Below are 19,447 nucleotides of genomic sequence, written 5' to 3'. Positions count from 1 at the left end.
ATTTTAAACGGGTGAGTTAAATGAAAATTCATCCCCCATACAGTTGTCATGAACGGGGAAATTAGCTATAGCTAATTAGCTATAGAGACAAAAAACATTGTTTGTACCAGGCTGTAAACATGTTTATTTCTGCTGTAAAATTGGGCATTTTAACATGTGGGTCTATGGAGATTGACTCGCTTTTGGAGGCAGCCTCAAGTGGCCATTCGAGGAACTTCATTTTCAGCACCGGAGGTTGCAGCTTAGTGTTAACCAGCAGCTACAGGATAACAAGCAGCAAACAAACAATGACTGTGGGGATGAGCTACAGTGATGGGGAGGAGAGACACTGAAATGAAAATGAAACAGCTGGACACACACTGAGTCCCACTCCACTGCCTGTATGAGTGTGTGTTTTTATACATCAGTGTGTGTGTGTGTGTGTGTGTGTGTGATAAAGGGTCCTCTTCATTGCAGGCCACACAGACCCAGGGGATCTATAGATGCCACTCCTTCCAGAGACACAGTGTTCTCAGTTGTCAAGGTTGATTAGTTGCAGAATGAATCCAATACACTCTCCTCTCCTCTCCCCTCCTCAGCCTCTTCTTCTTCGACTGTGTTTTGGTAATTTGCCCACTTGTCCTTTCCTATGTGTTAGTCCACTCTTTTATCTCCTCTCTCTTTCCCTCCATTACTCTCCAGGCTTTGCTCATTGCAGATATTGGTTGTCCATAAACTGAATCAGGGAGGCACGCTCCATATCTGTGGAGTTAGTAGTGGGAACTGTAGTTTTCAAAGTGTTCATGTGCTCTGATGGCAAATGATGCCCCTCAGCAACACTATGTTTATGTATTAGGTTAGACGCTACAAGCAAAGACCTTGGTTTTACCTTAGACTCGACTCTGCTTCAAATAACTATTTTGAGCCTGTTGTGGACAAAAACAAATTCAACCAATACAATTTTAACGTTGGCTGATCTATTTTCATGCTATGATCACATACTTTTATAATAAGCAGTTAATGATAATAACCATTACCATTTAGTCTCTCACCACTGATACAATAATAAAACCGATTCAATCTGCATATCAACAAGCTCTTCATGTCCTGGACAATAAACCTAAAATCAATCATCATTGTACTTCCTCATTGTTATTTTCATGGATTATTTAACATCTGGCCAAGTGACAACAGCTGAAAATGAGCCTTTTGGCAAACAATGGCAATCATCAATGTGCATTGATCCTGAAAACGAATAAATGAAATAAAAAGAAAAGAATTTTGAACTGTTGATCAAGTTAGAGAGTTCCAGAAAATAGCAGGGAGGTCGCAGGGCGTGAAAGAAAGACAGTTTTAGGGATTCACATCACTGCAGTAATTATGACACCATATGCTGTGTGTGTGTGTGTGAGTGTGTGTGTGCATAATGTCTCTCTTTTGTGGATCTAATTGTACTTCACTTTTGCTCTCTCTCACACACACGAGCATAAACAGATGGCAGAGAAATAGTATGATAAAATCTGAGCACATGCTAGTGTGTGTACGTGTGTGCGTGTTTCTTTCTTTAAGAGAGTGCTTTGGTTGGACTGGTTTGGACAAGAAAACAGATTAGAGGTTTTCAGGATCAGACCACAATGTAACACACACACACACTGTCTCAATTTTTATGATTGTCTCAAGCAGTGTTATGAAACAGCGATATTAGCTAATAAACCTCAATCTGCCATCATTCTGACAGCCTCGTTCAATACTGTCTGCTCACACTGGCAAAGCCTCATATCAGCCTCCATGTGGTCAGACGAAGGTCAGCTCAAACAATAACTGACCACGAAGAAGAAAATATTTTTCTATCTACTCTTTCACATTAACCACTTTCTGTTTAGGTGCCACTCTACCAGAGATCTCTATTTACCGCCATGATTCACCTTGTTTAAAGCAAAAATTATGCAATGTTGGTCAGAATGTAACGTGCTGGGTGTCAGAATTGAAAATATTTAAACTTAAAGAAGTAATTGGTGACATTTTCAGGTTTTTTTTTAATAAACAGGGGAATTACAAAGTCACCTTGAACAGCGATAGCAACTGCAGATGAACAGTCCAACAACGGAGTTCCACCTACAGAAACTGAAGAGAAACTCCAGAGAAAAGATGCCATGGCACTGCTGGCACTGTTTGATTGGCAGGTCATTGTTGTCACCCTAAGAGTCAAGGGAATGCTGCAGAGAACTGAATAACTCATTGTTGCTTCAATAGGAAAGGCTTCACACAGCAGGAGGGGAGCATGAAGTGTCTAATCAGCCTCACCAAGGCCGACATCAAAGTGACTGAAAAGGAGGCTGCTGCCTTCAAGGCTCGGGGTCGAGACTGTGTCAACTGTGAGGTGTTAATAATATGAGCAAAAAAAAAAAGTCTAATTATCCCTCGACTCCCACAGTCATATATGATTACGATGTGGAGGAGGTTTTTTGTTGTTCTGGTCCCACAAAGAAGATAAATGAGCTCCAACCTGTAGCACTTACCTCTGTACCAATGAAATGCCTTGAAAAGATTGTACTTCAGAGGCTTCATTAAGCTGAGGCTACATGAATTGAGCATTGTGCTGAAAATACTTTAAATCCCACACTGTTGGGATTGGCAGTCTTCCTATTTCCCACCTGGCTAATTGCATGTTACCATAACTGTCAATCAGAACGAAACAGGGACCCGGTCATAAAAACATTGCTCCATAGCACTACTAGTGGTCAAAAACTCAACAGGGTACCTTTAATTTGACAGTTTTATCAAGTTGATTAATAATATGTACTTACCTTGAACTGTAATGTACTTTCAGTTCCAGGTACAGGCAGGAGCAGCATAAATGATTGCATGCACTTTGCCATGACAGTAGGCTAATAGGCCTTACTCAGACATGTGCAGATACCCTGCATAGTGAACTAATGACCGATGGAGTAAAACAAATAGTAGAAATGATCAGCTGCCCACTCCGCCCCTTACCACCTCCACTATCCTTCTCCTCCTCCTCGATGCTGTTCTTGATGCTGTCGTACTCCTCGTCAATGTTCTGGTTGCCTCGAATCTGACTGAGCACGCGCCGGGCCTTCTGGGTCAGCCCGCGCTGGATTAACCAGCGAGGGCTCTCCGGTAGGAACAGGAAACCCACGAACTGGAGCACAGCGGGAATCACCGACAGACCCAACATGTACCTGGAGAGGCAGGGAGGGAGAGATCTAATAATTATCTCAGAAACCAAATAACCAAGTGTTCAGATATATATTCTTTGGATAATGACAACTTTTGGACGCTACGTATCTGTATTTCTTTTACCTTTCTTTGCTAAAATATGACACACAAAGCCGTCAATTTATGTTGAGTGATTTGCTTGCAAGTGTCAAGTGGTTTAGTTCATTAAAATTAAACACTAGAGAAAATGCCAAGGCTTAATTTAGATTCTTTCCCGTTCCAAATAACAGTAGCATTTACATTTAGCATTTAACTTTAACTCTATAATATAATAAAAAAATACATTTACATAGCTCAATACATTGAAAAAAATGTGAATGTCAAATCATTAGTGCCCACACACTCATGGATTATATGAATTTTTAACTTCTTCATGTTTGATAGCAAACCAAAATTATATTGTCAATTTCCGATATCATGACAGAATAAATGTACCCAAACAAAACCACAGATACACTGGACTCTGTTGAGAGGAGGATTGCTCTTACTAGCTCTCTGTATTCACTCATGCACACAATCAGGGTTCAACACATTCTGTAAAAGAGTCTCTATGGAAATCCAAAAAATGATGTGGTTGGAAGGTTGAGAATAAGAGGGTACAAAGAAGGTGAACAAGGGAGGAAAAGGCTGTAATAATGATAACTGTTAGAGTTTTGAACTAGACAAATGGGGAAAAAAATTAAAAAGAAGCAGTTAAGATTATATTTTTACTGCAGAGAAAACCCAACCATATAAGGCTGTTCTTCTGCTGCGTCGGCAAAGACGTCAATCAGACAACACTCATATTTTAAACTCTTCAAAAAGCTATTATCATGTATGAATCACACCAATCTGGGACTTTCTAAATAATCTCCAACATCTCAGGCAGAACTGCAGTTGGAGCAAATCCTTGCAAAAAGGACGACTGTTATCTACAATGACTTTAAATTCAAACACTCTGAAAGCTGTAAACCCGCATTTACTGTGACAGCAGGGAAGGACACAAACAGAAGCAGAAAAGTACCAGATAAAAAAGAAAAGAAGGACAGAGAAAGAGGCGTACTGTATCTATAGTACTATACATACAGTACAGCTGCTCTCTGCAAATGTTAGGGGTTGACCCGTGCATGTGTTGACATTTGGAACCAGGGATTGAGCAAGCCTGACTTTTTCTGGCATTTGATATGATAAAAACTCAAAGAAAAGACGCTAATATAATATATGAGTATATGACAATCATAAAGGGAGACTCTGTTAAAGTGTGTAAAGGTGTGCGTCTGACCTCCATCCATCACGCTGCAGGTAGCTGAAGGCGCCATCGATGAGGCTGGCTGTGAACTGTCCACCAGTGATGAAGAGGGTGTTAACTGTCACCAGCTGACCCCTGAGGTGGGGCGGAGAAGCCTCAGCGATGTACACCGGCACTGTCATAGAGGCAATACCTGCACAGCGGGAGGGAGAGAGAGAGAGAGAGAGAGAGAGAGAGAGAGAGGGGTGATGGTTAGCGGGAGGTGCTGTTAGCAAGCTATAAATATATAGGTTGTGCGGCAAAGCACAGCTTGCTCTCAAAGGAAATGCACATAAAAAGAAGTTGGTATTATTTGTATGTACTAACATATGAAGACATTAAGGCAGGTTTATAAGCTAAATCATGACCAACTTACATAAAAGATGCACTAATGAATATTTTTATATTAATAATGAATCAATGGTAATGTGAGAGGAGCCACTCGTAGTGACAAAATCAAAGAAATGATCACTAACTCTGCAGTTCTTCTCAGGTCTACAGAGTGTTTTAGTATCATTCAGCTCATTGTTTTGGATTTATGACCTCCAGACTTTACTGCTTTGTTTCAGTCTCATCATCATCATGGGGGAATTGTTGGGTCTCTGTAAATTAAAGAGTACGGTCTTGACCTGCTCTATGTGAAAAGTGCCTTGAGATGACTTTTGTTGTGATATGGCGCTATATAAATAAAAATTGATTGATTGATTGATTGATTCTCATCACCCTTGTTTCCAGCTGCAAAACCTAGCTATTTTTAGCAAAAAAAAGCTCTGATACAGCTGAAAAACAACATAGTGAGCAGCTGGTGAACACAGTGGAGCATTTAGCTGCTACATAGCCGAACACTCCAAATAAATGCTAAAGCTGCTGTGTCTGTTGGATGTGTAAATAGTTGGATGTGTCTTGCTAGCATGTTTGCCACAATAACTATAAAGTGATAATATATCAATGTTGTATTTACAACTTATTATGCTGGTCAAAAAAAATCTACAATTGCTGCTTTAACCCTGATTTCAGTATAGTAATATTACCTCACTGTATCCCAAAGATTGTCACAAATTTGTAGGTATCATGGCAGTTTCACAAATATACTAATTAATATACTGTAAATGTAAAAAAAGTGAAAGAAAAGGTGCTTTGCATATGAAGTCATATAAACCATTGTAAAAATACATAGTCGGTATCATACTCGACTGCTCAGCTGTTATCACTTTGGCCAAAGTTATACTGTTTTTGTTGCAGAAAGATTTGAAAAGTAACTCAACTTTAAAATCACAAAACCAAAAGTGCTTTACAAACTGAATGACTTTTACATCATTACTTCTAATTAACATTATTTTAGTAATGTGTATTATCTAAGGTGACTTTAACCTCTGACCCTGACATCAACAACAGCAACGTCTCATGGATGTGAAGTGAATCCAAGAGTCACAGAGAAATACTATAGTCAATCTCAGTAATGGGCACTTCTGCACTAATCTGATCTGGAAAACATCCAGTCACACACACACACACACACACACACACACACACACACACACACACACACACACACGCACTGTATACACATTGACACACATACACACACATACAGTCACATGCATGCTTCTGTACTCACATACACACAGAACAAACAGAGCGTGTTTGCAAAGGATGTATCTGACAAGGTGCCATGAGACCACAGCTTTCCGCAGCTGGCTCCTGATAAGCTCTATTAATAGTCTGCCATTGCTTTCTATACAACCCCCCCCCAACCCCTCTCCCTTTCCCGTCTCCTCTCCTTGCCTCCTCTCCTCTCTCCTCCCCTCCCTACTGCCACCACCCTGCCCTCAATGGCCGCCCTGACTACGTGGCGACCTGTTGCTATGGAAACCACTTGCTGGGAAACCATCCGAGCTGTCTCCAAGCGGGCACCACACTGTGGCAGCACTAGGAAGACAAATCGATAACTAAGAGAGAGGAGGATTTCTTTCTTTTTTTGTTTTTTCACAAGACCTCCATAGAAGAGAGAGTTAGTGGAGTGGTTTGGGGAAGCACCATCACCATCATCAACATTTGAATGGCTCAACATAAAAATCACTTTGATGATACAAGATACAATTGAGGGTAAAAAATATGTACTTTTAAAGACACTAGGCAGAAAATCTGCTCGCCCAGACTCAAACACACTTCTTTCCCACTTGGTAACATGGGAAAAATAACCAGTCCTTGTTCAAAGCCCCGTGGTCAAGTCTTAGTCCAGTGTTCAGTGTTGAATGATCAGAGGAGAGGCACTCACAGACCAAAAGCCTCTGCCAAGGCTGAACAGTTCTCCAGCCTGCTGCTGCACTCAAAATGATCTCTCGGCCATAACCCTAGGAACTGCAGGCTTTATCTTAGTTATGGATTATCATCTGATGGCGGAAATCCAAGATCCGGATCACCATCAAAATCGAATCAACTGCTCTTTGGCATGAAGCCTATCTGCTTAGGCCAATTAGATGGATATCCATTCATACGCTTTTGAGAGATCCTGCTGAAAGACAGACACACAGCTAAGGAACAGAAACAAGACAGCGATTTTGTATTTTGTGAGAGAAGCCTGGGAGGTTTGTCAAGACACAAGTCTGAGTTTTTTAGAACCAACATCTTGCAGCCAGTGACTGTAAGAGCTGCATCTTAGGAGACTTCCTTATACACTTAATCATTGAGCCGTTGTGGTTGCTGCCTGCTGTGTACTTGAGAAATATTATAAGAATACTCTGCTCCTGCCAAAGCTGCTAGGTCTTAAAACAAAGGCCTGCATCTTAATACAGTACTCTTTTTTTCCACCCTAGAGCTATTCTGAATAGGGCTACTATAAAGTTACATATGTCTATAAATACCATGTCATGTTATGTTAGCACTAACTTTGAGACCAAACCCTATTTCAGGGTACAAAGAGGTATCATATGCATTTAATTTTTGATTGAATGTGGTGTTTAAAAATATGGATAAAATACTACTCCACAGCACAATTAGTAGTCAAAAACTCCACGGGGCACCTTTCAGGTATGGTCACATTGCACTTGTGTTTTACAAGAATTTTTCACAGGTGTTACTAATAACATTAACAATGGCTCCATTCTACCGAAGTGTCCCAGTAAGACATGACAGTAGTGTGACAATGAGCCAATACAAGAGCCTTATAAACCCTAAAACTGAAACACTCAATACTGAACACGAACATACTCAGAAACTGCTCTGTGATAACAATCCTGCTTTTTGTAGTCTGTTAGTGTTGTTGTACTAAAAAGGCATATAATAAAATAAATATTAATTTCCAAGCACAGTGTATTGCAGTGTTTCTATGGGCTATCTGTTTACAAAGAACAAACATCATTTTCAATCATTAAATCCTACTGAAATGCTGCAATATTTTTTTAATATATATTTTAAAAAAACAACAGCTAAGTGTAAGAAAATGTAGCATAGCCAGCAGTGAACATGCTTGCATATTGGCTCACTAGTGCTAGTTTGACCCTTGCCTGACAGGCTGTGGCGGCACCTTGGGAGACTCCATTACTTTGGGATTGTCTGAAAGGAATTCTGGACAATGTAGGAAATCATATGGTCAGATCTGAAAAAAGGTGAAATCTGATCTATAAATCAGCAAAATATCAAAGTGCAAAGGCTTCAATTGAAGTGAATGAGAGTCGAAGGGAATATCTGTAGGGCATACAGTGGGTGTAATGTGATTAACTAAGGACTAAGGACTAACTTAAGGACTGTGCAAGCACAGACTGTCTGATTGACATCTTCCTTGTTCTCATGTTAGCTTTGTTGCACCTGTCAGAGAAGGACAACTTACACCTTTATCATCCTGATTAGCAAGTGGACTCCAGTGACCTTATGTAATTCCCAAGTGGCCCCGCCCGACTTCAACTCGAGCAGAAATCTAATTTGCCAGAAAGAACTGAAAACACATGTTGGAGTGTGTAATATAAATAAGTATGTACAATAAACAATATGATATATTGTATCATTGAATGCAGTTTCATCAAGCATGCTTGAAAAGAGATCTTTAATTTTTGAAACCCCAATAATCTTTGCATGTCATGATTCAACAGGTAGACACAGCAGTGGACAGATTTCCAACTGAGCAGTTAATTAGAGGAAAAAGCAAACACCAAAAGCCATGAAATCTGCTTTTACTTCTATTTTTTTGACAGCTGAATAGTGTCTGTGTGTTTACAGTGTCTGTTTGTATACTTATGTGACAGTATGCAGATGCACACACATACGCAGACATATGCACAGATTTCAGCACACTTAACACAAACAAGTCATCTGCTGAAATGCCTCTATCTGTATTCACCTCATATAGCCAGTCCTCTTCCTCCACCGTGTTCTCTCTGCTAGTTTTCCCTCCATGCTGCTCTGCTTTATCTATCTTAGCCAGCTTGGCACTGTCCGAGCCACACCTGCTGCCAAAGACAGCCCATATGCCTACAAGTGAGATACTACAGCTGATGTTGATGTATTTACTGAGTAATGGATCATTTCCATTTCACATCTTGCTGCAGGTGGTGATGGGAAAAATATGTTAGAGACCATTAAAGCTAATATCATTACAGGCCAGTGAAAAGGTCAAATACTGTAGATGTTTCACTTCAGTTCATCGACTGTGTAAAAATTAGTGTTTTTGCCTCTCGGCATCCAACTTCCTAGTCATTTAAGGTCGCACTGACTTTTTAAATGAAGAATTTATAAATTCTTTAGCTGCTCATGTAATCATTTCACTCATATTTTTTAACCTATGTCTTATGCTCATAATTGAGGCTATGGCAATTTTGCATTCACATTTCCATTGTACAGATTCTGGAAAAGCAACTCCAGCAAAGCAACATATATCAGGGGAAGCAGCACAAGCCTCCTAAAGCTTCCCTAACAACCCATTAGGAACTCTTACCCTAACCCTAACCCCCTAACCCTAACCCCAACCTGAGGGTTTTTCTGAAAAAACAGAATTGTCAACACAGAAACAAAAAAATGGATCCCATAATGCATTTTGCCTTCCCTGCATGTATTTCAGTGAATGACAATTATGTTAAGTTATTTTTTTCCCAACACGCATTCTGCGAAGAACACAGAACCCGCAGAATGTTTGTTTATCTCATTAAGACTGGATGCAACATTTGCGTGTATATCCCTTTAAGACCAGGTGCGATGTGCCTGTAGCTAGCATGGATGTATTATCAGAGCTGGATAGGTCTCTGCAGCCAATTTTTCCCAGTGGTCAGCGAAAAATACCCCTGCAGCCCAAAAAGCATTTTCCCCATAGACCACCACTGTAAAAGAGACTTATTAAGAGTCTGTAAAACTGTTGACTTTTTCATCCATTTTCCTTGGGCTAAGAAAAACAATTTAAAAGTTTGTGGCATCACCACAATGTAAAGTCTATGGGCCGAGCGGTAACTCACAGGCAAGGCCAGCAGTGGAAACACCACTGTGCATATTCTGCGCAACGTGGAGGCAAACCCAGAAGCTAGAAACTTTTTTTTGGCGTATATGCCAGCTGAGCAATTCTTATTGGACTGAATGAGCACCATTTTTGTTCTGCTCTTATAATACATCCATGGTAGCTAACTACATCTCTTGCTAGCTAACCAAACAGCTTTTTTTTTCCTTTTTTGAATTACCAATTAACCACAATTATGTGAATAAGACCTTTAAGAATTTTCTGTAAAAAATATAAAAAGTCAAAGTATTAAAAGTTTAAATTACGTTTTTTTTTCTTGTCTGTTAAGTCACAGTGTAATGCGGATCACTGTCACAAAATCTAAAAGCTTTCTATGTACAACTGAATTGTCATGAACTACTAGATGGTGAAAAGCAAAGCAGATTTCATCTGAGTCACTCTGTCCTATATCAGTATTGCTACTTAGAGGACATGTCTTGAATCAAATCACTAGTGACACCATTTTGAAGTGGAGCAATGTCAAGTATCCATATTCTTCTGAAGTTCTCCACTGGAACTCAAATTGCACCAGAAATAAGCAAAATCAGAACAAGGGTAGATTTCTAGTTCTTTCTTGAATGCAAATCTTTTACAAACACAGTCGCACTGTGTTCCCTTTCTCGTTAATGAGCTCTCCTTTCAGCAGCAAGGACAGCTCCCAGCACTCCCTTCTTCACACAAACACATACTGATCACACACACTCTAAAGTCATCGTCTGGTCAGGCTCGGCCTCAAAGCAGCACAGCACACTTAAACAAAGGACCTGTCTGGTCTTGTGAAGGCAGCCTCTAGGCACGCAGTACAAAGCTCAGGACTGATTCATTTGATCAGAGTACAAGCAAAGATACCTCACTGGTGCTTCCATCACTGTGATGTAGTAAAGAGACATGCAGGACATTTTCTGGTACTAAGTAGCTGTTGTGATGGAGGAAGCCAATTAGAGACTAATGGAGGATCCTTGAAAATGCGTAGAGAGGAAAAGAGAAAACTCCCCCCAGATAAAGCTGTTGTTGACTTTCAAATGGATAAGTGGTGTGAGTGATGATTAAATTCAGTGGTAAAAGCAGGAGAGATTGTACCCTTCCATAATTAAATTCAATAAAGTCTGCATAATTTCATTTTGGGTTTTGCCAAAAACAGATTTGTTTGTCTCTATTATCACAATTGTGGTGGATTTTCTGATGTAACTTTACTTAAGAAATTGGTTATTTTATATTTAGGAAATACTTTGAGCTTCTAAGAGCACAAATGTCAAACCAAAAACAACTCAGTTCCTAAATACTTGACATTTTCAAGATGTGATTTCCACATTACATCAACATAAACAAACTCCTCATTAAGTCTTCACTTAACTTCCAACCTAGTTAGGGCAATAATTGTACTTACAGTAATTATATAAACCAACCAATTAATTAGCAAGCCTCCAGGTCATAATTAAATGTTATCACAATGTAATTGTGACAGCACTATTTTTATCCAGACCCTTCATCTACTGTTGCCAAGAACAAAACAATTTAACATTTGCAACAGCTAGATAAATTAGCCAGAAAATCTGATTATATATCTGTGAAGATGAGTGCACTTAGATTTGACTAACCAATGCTACAGACACCACCACCACAACAACAACAACAACAACAACAACAAAAGAAAAATGCAACAATGTACACATTTATGACTCCTTTTAACCCTTTAAATCTAACTTTCACCACACAGGAAAACACAGAGAAGAAGTTGTAGTAGGCTAGTAGTCTATTGGCACATTTTTGGTTGCCTTGCTAGCTTATCTGCTTGTACTATGAGATTAGTGAAGCAGTCTATGATGCAACTATCACTGAAACATTAAAACTCCAAGGAAAAAACGTGGTAAAGCTTGTTAATCAACCTGCTTTTCTGTGTTCTTTCACCTTTATTTAGCTCCAACAAGGGCATAACTTATTACCTTAATTCAAATGTAAACAATGCAAACATTTTATAATGTCAAAACGATGATTAAGACTTGTAACAAGCTTACCTCTCTCCAAAACATGACATTATACCTTCATTAATATTCATGCAAACATAATCAGATTTTGAAGACCTCAGTGATCCTTTAATACAAGATGCTTTCCAATTTCTGTACTACAGTTGAATTTTCCTTCAAATTCTGTAATGTCTATCTAATATAATGTAACAACAAGAAAACCTCCAACAACTTTCTTTAGGATGTTTGGCTGGAGAAATATCAGATAATGATCACGTTCATTAACACTGTTACAGCGTTGAGTTTTGCCCTCTTAAAAGAGGAAAACAAAACAACATTGTAAAGCCCACAGCCGCTGTATCCCACATCCAAGATGGCTAGCAAAAGGACATTTCTCCTTCACGATTGAAACGTCTTTCAAATATCCTTTGCGGAAAGAAAACTTCTTAATTTGATTGAAATTGCCGAGTTATGTAATAAATCCTTGTCAATCCTGACAGGCTGATTCAATATCGTCTGTCTGCTCAGACTAGCAACGGTTGGCTCGTATCACACAACAGTCCCTGTGCTCATGCAAAGGTCAGCTCAACAATAACCGACCAGGAGCTGACAAACCAGAGGCTTATGGCTGGAAATACATGGAGGCAGGGCTGGTGGTGTATGGCCTTTCCTGGTTTGACAAACAGCTCCGATGACCTTTTTGGTGAGTTCAATTCAGAAATGCTAAGCAGTTGGCTTTCCTTAGAACCGTCTGTAATGTAAATGTGAGTGTGCATGTGACAAGCCCGGCCCGGAATAATTGCATGCAATGAAAAATGTTGCCTTATTAGCGTCTCCAGCAGCTAATTGCAATGCCAGAATGTGCTTCATTATCTATCAGGCCTGGCTCGTGCATACTTGTGTAATGAAGATGACCGTATGGGTAAAGACGGTGATGGTGGAGGGGAGAGGATACTTATAATGTAACAGCTGAAATGACCTGGGTGATTAGCCCCCCCCCCCCATATCAGCAATCAGAGCTGGTATGTGTAAATGAACCTCATTTCAGACTCATATGGGAATAGTCAGTATAATTACCCCACCTATACTTTTTTCTTTTTATATTAAAATATTTGTTTTTGTCCCTCAGCTTTCATTATTGCTGATTTTAAACAAACAAAAAAGGACAACACTAGATTGTTCTTTTAATATCACAGTACATTTTATGGGCTGGCATTTCAAATTGAAAGAGCCTGTTGATAGTCACTGCTCTCTGTAACAGACTAGTTGTTTATGATGTCCATTAACTATGTGCCCTTCAAAGTGACAGCGTTAAATTTAAAAAAAAATGCAGTAAAAAATAATCAGTCTATCATTTATTTCCTTAATCAAAAGCGCACAGTGATTTTTTTAAAAGGAAAAAGCAGCAACATTTCATGTATTTGTTACTTAGAGTAGATGAATTGAATTTTGCTCTGTGTCTCTAATACAGTGGCTATGTGTCTTGTTTTTGTTGTGTACTTTTAAGTAAGCAGGCAAAAGTAAATGGCAATAATCTGCCAGATTAAAGCAGGTCTCACACTGTTATAGGGACACTCATGTGATTTTGTATTGTACTATAAAGTTGGGGCACTCACAAGAGACTGATTAAAAAGAATGGTCAAAGTTGGGGCAGTAGAGCTCAAGATATATCCTGATTTTTGATCTCTAGTATGGGCCAAGCTCCAAAACCACTAGATCCTACACTTCCCATAATTTATCTTAATGATGTCTCTTCATTATATTCTCCCTGTCTTTTACATAGCCACGTCTTTCAAACTGCAAATCCCCAGTTTGTAACACAAGCTTTTTGTTGAAAATGTGTAAAATATGCAAGCCCAAGACTGATAACTAACTGATCACTACAGTTATGATACTTATTTACATGACAAAGCTCCTACAAAGCCACTGAAGTCATGATACAACTCATTTCACAGGCTGAGTTGTACTCCTCATGACAAGTAAACCAATTAGATAAAAATGGTTGAAAGCTCCTTTAATCAAATATTTCCTTCTAAAAAGTATTGTGTAAAAAATTGTTGCAACTTCGATGTTTCTGAATATCTAAGATTTTCCTTCATGTCCTTTGTGCGCAAATTTAGAATCTGCCCAACAACAAGTGGATGGAAAGTGCAAGAGGGCATGATGGCTGGGATTCAAGGGGCGGGCAGGTTACTCAGTATCATACATTCTCTTTATTTCCATCAGAGAAAGTGACAGCAGTTTTCTCTACTAGGAGCCAAGGTTGTTTTAGTCAAATTCCTCTCTAATCACTCAAATGGACTAAATAGAGGAAACAAGTTTAGAGAATTGAGACAGAACAGGAAAGATAAGAGAAAAGAGAGGCGGCGGAGCTGTCATCTTTACACAACTAGCCTTTTCTTACAAACTGTTGTAGAAAAAAAGAAAGGCTAATATGAGTTTTATGATGTCTGCACACAACATATCTGAGGATATTAGGGCTAATTTTCCACTCTTCTGCCTTTGTCAATCACTAAATTGCTTCATTTTGGTCCAGTAAGAAAAGCATCCTGCAGACTTGTAAATTACCCAAGATAGATCACTTATCACAAGAAACTGTAATTTAGTTTGGTCAAAGTTTCAGTTGCTATTTCATTGCACCTGAGTTGACAGTTTTTATACAAGCGCTTCCTGTCAATCACCTGACCCCTACAAGAAAAAAGGGAAGTTCTTTAAAATCATGTCACACTTTAAACTCTCACATCCTGGACTTCTTACTTTGGATGCCTTTTAGAACTAAAGGAAAAATTCACACTGCATACAACAAGCACTGCTAAATTATTATGATACATGCAAACTAGGTGTAGACAGAACTTTTCCCAGAATTCCCCTTTAAATGATTATGTCCTGCTTTTCGCAACCAATCATCCAGCAGCGATGTCCCCACCACCTTCCCACCTGGTGGAAAATTAACTACAGTACCAGAAACACATTAAGACAATGAACATTCTTCATATGCACATCCCTGATGCCAGATAAACAAATATATGCTAAGTATAGTATGGTTAGTTTATATATCACACAACAAGAGTCCAAATCCAAATCAAAGCCATTTACCACAAAAAAAGTATTAGAAGTGGTACTAAAAGAAGGCAAATCTTGATTCAACCATGAGTAGTAAGGGGCTTAGGAAGTAAACAAAGAGCTTATCACTCTGTCAGAGATGTTTATAAAAAAATTAAGCTTCCTCTCCGATCCCAGTGGTTGACTAAGGACAGAAAATGGTCTGTAATTCCTCCGTGTATCACAGACTAAAGCGCTTACTACTCTCAAAGGAGGCAGCAGACAAGTGCTATCAATGTGGAAAGCCAGTTTTAACAGCCCTTTCCACAGAGGTTATGACTCACAAGTAACAGCAGCCACTGTAAATAATTTGGGGTACATTGAATTCTGATCAAAAAGTGGGTTGCATGTAAAAGCATGCACAGAGAGGAGGGAGGAACAAGCAGAGAGAGAGAGAGAGGGCTGATTCAATGGAGAAGAAAGCAAGGGAATGAAAAATGTTCATGCGGGGAAGGAAGTGGTAGAAAAGGGGAATGTGCAAAGGTGTGTTTGCAGGGAAGGAAGCAGGGATTGGGGCAGACAGCCAGCCAATCAGATAAATGTAACTCTGACATCAGTGTATAACGGGGCGACCTCATTGACAGTCTGCTTTGTAGATTCATCTTGGCTTCCTTTGGGCGTGCTGAGATCACATCCGTCTCCTGTTTATCATTCAGAATGTGTTTTCCCTTTATCATTTAATGGTACCCAACCAAATCTAATACCAATCATAATGATGATAATGATAAAGACAGCAACTTGTCTAACAGCCAGTGGCATGCAGATTGAGCAAGCAGAGGGCTATGCTGTGTAATTAGAAGCTGTGAGTAATTGCAAATATCAGGCTTAGGGATAAGAGGAGGGAGAGAGAGTGAGCAACAAACCAAACCCATTCAATGTGGGGGAAAAAGTGGGCTTTAAGGGGCACTTAAGATGATTCTGACCTCTGAACTCTTTTACGGAGAGCAAGTGCAGTGGAAATCAATAAAGCAGGCTATCACATTATCATTAGTGGTGACACTTGGGTGAGATATTTTCACTGGTTTCCAATTAAGAGCAACTCATCCTTTATAGGTCTAATGTGATTTAGTGTTAAAAAATGTCATTTAAAACTCATGGCAGTGCTTAACCCAGTAACTTTTTTAAGTTGCTTTCACAAAAACAAGATGTAGAACTCTTAATTCTAAACTGTAGGACTGACCCTGTGCAATATGTGCTCCAAAAGATTGTGAGAGACGCTCAAACAAGCATCTATTATCACAGACTGCAGGGACACAAGTCTTACCAAGCCCCACTCCGACGATGAGCCTCCCCGCCAGAAGCACCTCTTTGCCGGGGGCGGTGCTCAGTACGATCCCCCCGACGGTGAAGATGAAGCTGGCCAGCAGTATGCACACTCTGCGCCCGAACAGCCCGTTGAGGAAGCCGCCCAGCAGGGCGGACAGGGCGGCCGCGGCCACAGTACTTGATATGAGCACCTCCTGCCACAGGGCGCTCAGGTCCAGCTCCCTCTTCAGCAGGAGCATCGCCCCGGAGATCACCCCGGTGTCGTAGCCGAACAAGAAGCCACCCAGGGCGGAGAAGACGGCCAGCAGGTAAACGAAGCCAGGCGTGACATCCTGCTGGAACTGCTTGCGGGCAGCCCTCTCCAGGTCCCCAGTGGAGGAGGAGGAAGCTGCCGGGGCACCAGCGGTGGAAGCCCCGGCGGCGGCGCCCTGGCTGCTGATGCTGGCGCTGGACGGAGCCTTGATGAGACTCCGCTCTCCTCCATCGTTCACTTTCTTCCACCGCTCGCCCATCAGGTTGCTCATACTACGCAGGTTGTAGTCATGGTCGACCTGCTTTCGCGACATATGGGTAATACAACACAGGACAGGGCTGCTGAGTTGTACCTGATGCTTCAAAAAAGAAAAAGAAAAAGAAAAAAGGAAAACAAAGAAGAAAACAAAAACACACTCACCCAATTTACTAATTAACCCCCCCTCAGTTTAGAGTTAAGAGTCGCGCTGGTTATCCAAAACCTCTCCCAAACAGTAGCGCTGACTGCTGAATAAAGTTGCTCCCCAGCCTTGTGTGTACAGTCAGTGCATCACATCCCCGTGGTCCTGATGGGAGAGTTAAGAGAGTAAGTGGAGGGAGAGAGTGGGGAGGAAAGGTAAGACAGGAGGAGTGTAGTGGAGCAGTTCGTCACTACCAGCGTCGGCATGACGCAAAGAAATATTTTGAAAGCATGATGCTGGAGTGGAGAGAGTGGATCATTTATATGGGGAAAATGTATTCTGCTACGATTCAATTAAATCATAAAAAGTGTCTTAATGGATACCGAAAACAGACATAGAAAAACCACCACAAATTACCATCGAAATTTAAGACAATAGTGATTTTCATCTTGTCCACTATCAGCTGATCATATGTGAAAATGATGAAAATGTTTAATTTCTGGGCTTCAAGCCAAATCTGCATGTTAAAACATAAATAATAGAACACTTACGCTATAGATATAAATACCTGTAGCCTATATAAAGTAATAAATGTAGATTTTTTAATGATGTATCACGTTTTATAGGTTGCATATCATGTTTTACCTACATCAGGCTACCTCTGGCATAATAGGCAAACGACTGCCCCCTGCAGGACTGACTCTAGTATTACTGGTTCATGTTTCTGTTAGACAGGAATATGTGAACCCAAACACACATTATACAGAGTCAGGGGACATCACACACTCTAACAGTCATACTGGAGGTCATATTCTGGGCAACAGTGTCTCTGAATCTGTGATAGCGTTTTCTATACATACAAGTTGATCATCTTAAAATAACTAAATAGACATATGTCAGTGCTTTTTTTTTACTGGAAATGATAGTTTCATTACTGGGGTGTTTTTTTCTGCCTTATATACAGTATGACATCCATTTTGCTATGCATACACAATATGCAAATAACAAATGATTCTTAGGATTAAAGGCGAGATGGTTTTCTGAGTCACAGTAATTTCAGTTTGGAAATAAAGCTACTATATCAAATTATTCACTTTTACTAAAGTAAGCTACACCCATATCATCATCTGCAGTGAAATTAAGGCTGAGACAGAAAATGGTGGAAACACCCATCACAATATTATTTCCAAAAGCCAAAGATGATGCCTTCAAATAGCTTGTTTTGTCCTAACCTGATGTGTCAGATGGTTTGTTACACAGAAACATTTGAGAAGTCGTCCATGGAAACTGTTTGGAAAAGGGCAGGCACATTCAAAAAATACTTGGCATGTGATTGGATGAACCATTTGTCCATCACCGTCTTTCACTGTCTTACCTTACGAGGCAGCTGGATTCATGATGCTGGATTCATGACACAAGCACATAACTTGAAGCCTGACAAGACGAATTCTAGTGTGATCTCGCAAATCCGGCTGCCTCACAAGGTAAGTTTTGTCGAACCAACACCCTACAACTTAAAGATATTCCGTTCACTATCACATAAGACAGAAGAGAAAAGTGGCAAAACTGAAAACCTGAAACAAGGGAATGTGTGACATTTTTGCTTGAAAAAAGATTAATTGATTATCAAAGTCCACGTCCGTGTGGAAAACCTCGTCTCTCATGTTCAGCACTCTCTCCTTCACACACTGCATTTATCATTGCCAACCTTCTCCATTATTGATTAAGCTTAAAACACAGGAAAAAAGTCATCTCTGTGAACATGCTGCATGGCTGCAGCCTGGGGAAATGACATGGTTGTAAATGCATTCATGTGTGGAGGGGATCGATTTGTGGACAGTGGTGTCACACAAAATGGAGAACAGCCTGATAATGGTCCATGATTGGGCCCATTATAGAGGGAGGGCAATAATGGGACAGGGTTCCTGTACACATAGGAGCCTATGTGGTTTCAGGGTGAAAACCCATAATGTCTTATGTAGGGAAATTGTGACTCCAGCTGATTTAGCCTCGCTACTTGCAGGGCCTAAGGGTGGCCATGTCCGTCAATCTGTCAATCTGACAGTTTGTCAAACACTTTGGACCATAGCAAGATTGCTTGGCAAGTACTGGCTACATTATCTAAAATTTGATATGGATCATAGCAAACTATTTGGTGACCTGACCATTGCATTTTGGTCCATAATAAGATAAAGCTAATGGATGCATTTGTATATAATTTTCTCTTAACATTCACAGTATGTAGAGAGTGAAACTTAAATCTTTGGGTGACCCCTGATCTTTCCTCTAGCACCATCAGACCAAGGTCTCATCTATAGCTGTTTTTCAGAACCTGAGGCAATACAACATTTTTTAATGTTTGTGTATTAAATGTATTTAGTTATTCATATTTCAATCACTGTTGTGATGACTGTTCCACTGTGTCTTGGCCTGGTTGATCTTGTGAGGCATATAGCTTAGAACCACAAAGCAAATTTTTTATGGCACAGCAAACAAT

The 19,447-nt window shown here is 40.0% G+C and overlaps 1 protein-coding gene across 3 annotated transcripts in view; it reads right to left on the bottom strand.

Annotated features, from left to right (window-relative positions):
- Positions 1-18,374, bottom strand: part of LOC137176120 (proton myo-inositol cotransporter-like) — a 69,050-nt gene extending 50,676 nt beyond the window's left edge. Inside the window, exons 1-4 of one of the 3 annotated variants that reach the window (XM_067582189.1) lie at positions 16,971-18,374; positions 16,296-16,848; positions 4,481-4,640; positions 2,974-3,182 (exon numbers count right to left, since the gene is read on the bottom strand). In XM_067582189.1, coding sequence (XP_067438290.1) covers positions 2,974-3,182; positions 4,481-4,640; positions 16,296-16,821 — 895 coding nt within the window. In that variant the 5' untranslated portion in view covers positions 16,822-16,848; positions 16,971-18,374. Of the gene's footprint in view, positions 1-2,973; positions 3,183-4,480; positions 4,641-16,295 lie in introns of all 3 variants that reach the window. The other 2 variants (XM_067582187.1, XM_067582188.1) reach the window with 2 other exon arrangements.
- Between the last annotated feature and the right edge of the window lie 1,073 nt (positions 18,375-19,447).

This window comes from Thunnus thynnus, chromosome 23, assembly GCF_963924715.1.
Source record: "Thunnus thynnus chromosome 23, fThuThy2.1, whole genome shotgun sequence".
NCBI classification, from domain to species: Eukaryota; Metazoa; Chordata; class Actinopteri; order Scombriformes; family Scombridae; genus Thunnus; species Thunnus thynnus.
Note: the sequence above shows the minus strand (reverse complement) of the source record. Positions and strands in the feature narration are given on the sequence as shown.